A 2743-nucleotide genomic window follows, 5' to 3' on the forward strand; every position below is an offset into this window, starting at 1 on the left:
TCTTGACACTTTCTGAATTGTAAAACTAAATTCAGTCTTACAGTTAAAAGTAAGCTATATTTTATATTCATATTTATATTACCAAATAAATGAATGACTTTACTTTAAATTAGTGCTTAAAAGTAAATTAATATAAAATTAAATATGAAATATCAGTACCAACTTTCCTAATTCTATCAAAAGTAATTTCTCTTTAAACATTTTCAATTTTTTCACAACAAACTATCGACTGACACTTATTGAATAGTAAAACAAATTCCAGTATTAGTGCTAAAAAGAATCGATTAGAAATTCAAGTGCAGTTCAAGTTAATCAGTCACTATGCATCGCTGGTTCTTTGCCAACGAGCGGGAGGAATGCGTTCCCAAGCCACCCAAGGAGGATGTAAATGCGGAGCTCAAAGAGGCGCCCAAGATCGAGGAGAAGGAGCCGATCTACATGGATTGGCCATTCTGTGTGATGGTGCGAAGACAGCTGCAAGGCAACGAGGTGGCTGCGATCAGTGGCAACTGCGATGAGTTGGGCAACTGGGATCCGAAGCGCTTCATTGAGATGGAGCGAAGTGCCAAGTACATGGACGATGGCTACGAGACGCACAAGTTCACTTTAACATTACGTATTCCACGTCACATCGATGTCGAGTATCGTTATTTAATTGTGGCTATTGATGCCATGCGAGACGTGAGCATGGTGCGTTTCTGGGAGGTGCACAATGTGCCTCGTATCATACGCACTTGCCACAATCTGTTGAAGAACTGCGACTACTTTGGCCAGCAGTATGTGGAGGGCGATCAGCATCAAGTGAATCGCGGCTGGGCAACCGATGAAACTTACGTTCAATTCAAGATCTTCAATGCGCCATTTATTTGGGGAAAGCAAAAGCCACGCGTGTTGCACGTTTACTTGCAACCGATGTACGAATTGGAGCCAGCGTTGTGTGCATTGGAAACTGCACAAAATGTGCGATTGACCACCGAAAGTATCTTTCATCGTAATCCTTCGCTTGAAACGCTGCAGAATACTCAATTAGCTCACACTGAGGTTGTGAATTTGCGTTACTCGGTCAAGTTGCACTTTCAGGCATCGAGTGGCGCGCGTTGTGGCTGCGATGATATGCAACTGTTTCACTGCTCAGTTTATAACTTTGAGCAGACTTTTTATAGATTGGATCTCTATACTTTTGCCTATAAATCTGGCTATGATGAGCCGCCTTATCACTATGGTTATGGCTTCATCTTTCGTCACCAGCTGCTCAACTCTGAAGGTTCCTTGCGCATCAAATTCAACTGCGCTTCGACGCATCGTCCGCTGATCGAGCTGAACGTCAAGTATCTGATCATCAGAGCTCTGCCCAACATCAAATGCAATCTGCGTGTTTCTTATGCTCGCTATTGGCGACATGGACATGAGGTTTTGGAGATCGGACATCGAGGCACTGGACCAACTTATCGTGTGGATGATCATGTGTATCGAGAGAACACTTTGTTGGCCTTTAGACGCGCTTTTCACAATCGCGCTGATATGATTGAGCTTGATGTCATGTTAACGAAGGACGCTCAGGTGATTGTCAATCATGATTTTGTGCTCAAGTTTGCGCAGAACTGCGAAGCACTTCTCGACAAGACGTTGGACAACACGGATGTCTTTGTTTTTCCAAGTGAATCTTTGAATCGCTTGAAGTTACTCGCCATGGGCGCTGTCAAGCATAACGATCATCTTTTGCTGCCCATTCAAGCGTTGAACTATGAGGATTTGCTGCTCGCTCAGGCGATGCGTTATGCAGGCAATGAAGGCTGCAATCTCAATTGCGATGCTTATCTGCAGTCTCAGAAACCTTTTCTGCTGCTCAGCGAACTATTTGATGTTGAGACTTCGGCACTGCCAGAGAAACTTGGATTTCTCATTGAGATCAAGTGGCCGCAACGGGATAACAGCGGACGTTGGGAGGTGAATAGTTGCAAGCCAAGTTTCGATCGCAACTTTTATGTGGACACCATTTTGGAGCTGGTCTTTAGATTGGCAGGCAAACGTCGCATTTTCTTTAGTAGCTTTGATGCAGATATTTGTCTGATGGTGCGCTTCAAACAGAATCTTTATCCGGTTCTGTTGCAAGTCCTCGATCACGAGAATCCTGTTCAATTCCTCGATCAACGCGTTAGTGTGCTAGACAATGCTTTATTCTTCTCCCACAATTTGGAGCTGTTTGGCTTGAGTGTGCCAACGAATGTCGTGCTGAGTAAACCGTTGACTGTTGGCCAAATACGCGAGTTTCGTTTGCAGGTTTTGATTTGGGGTTCGCACAATAATGATATCGTAGTGCGGGATAAACTGAAGCGTTGGGGCGCCACTGGCGTTATTTACGATCGCATCGATCAGCCCAATCAGAAAGGCGAGCAGATGCAGGGCGTGGTCTGTTGCATCGACTCGGATGCCACACGACCCACCATCGTATCCATGGAGTACATGGAGAAGATTAACAAGTGTCGCAAGCCATTTTGATGCGTATGTATTACATTAAATATATTGTAAATGTATTTTTGATAAATGTATTTTAATGGCAAATCAAGTAATTGTAAAGAGAGAAATATATTTTAAATGAAATAATCATTGTAAACATTTACAAAAGTTCTAAAATGACGATCGCAGCAAGCAGCACTGCTACAGTGGCGTCTGAACAAGAGTGTACGCACTTGCTAGGCAACTACAAGCTGTTCAGCCAAGCAGTTCAACCAAGTGGTTCAGC

At 43.6% G+C, this 2743-nt stretch overlaps 1 protein-coding gene across 1 annotated transcript; it reads left to right on the top strand.

The window, feature by feature from the left end:
• The first annotated feature begins 321 nt into the window (after positions 1-321).
• LOC133848349 (glycerophosphocholine phosphodiesterase GPCPD1) lies at positions 322-2499 on the top strand. The gene has a single exon (XM_062283868.1). It carries the CDS (start codon positions 322-324, stop codon positions 2497-2499), a length of 2178 nt encoding a protein of 725 aa, XP_062139852.1.
• The last annotated feature ends 244 nt before the right edge of the window (positions 2500-2743 follow it).

This window comes from Drosophila sulfurigaster, chromosome 2L (assembly GCF_023558435.1).
Source record: "Drosophila sulfurigaster albostrigata strain 15112-1811.04 chromosome 2L, ASM2355843v2, whole genome shotgun sequence".
NCBI classification, from domain to species: domain Eukaryota; kingdom Metazoa; phylum Arthropoda; class Insecta; order Diptera; family Drosophilidae; genus Drosophila; species Drosophila sulfurigaster.

Bases quoted from the DNA above. Each gene is read 5' to 3' on its own strand.
- LOC133848349 (XM_062283868.1), top strand. From the start codon at position 322: ATGCATCGCTGGTTCTTTGCCAACGAGCGGGAGGAATGCGTTCCCAAG.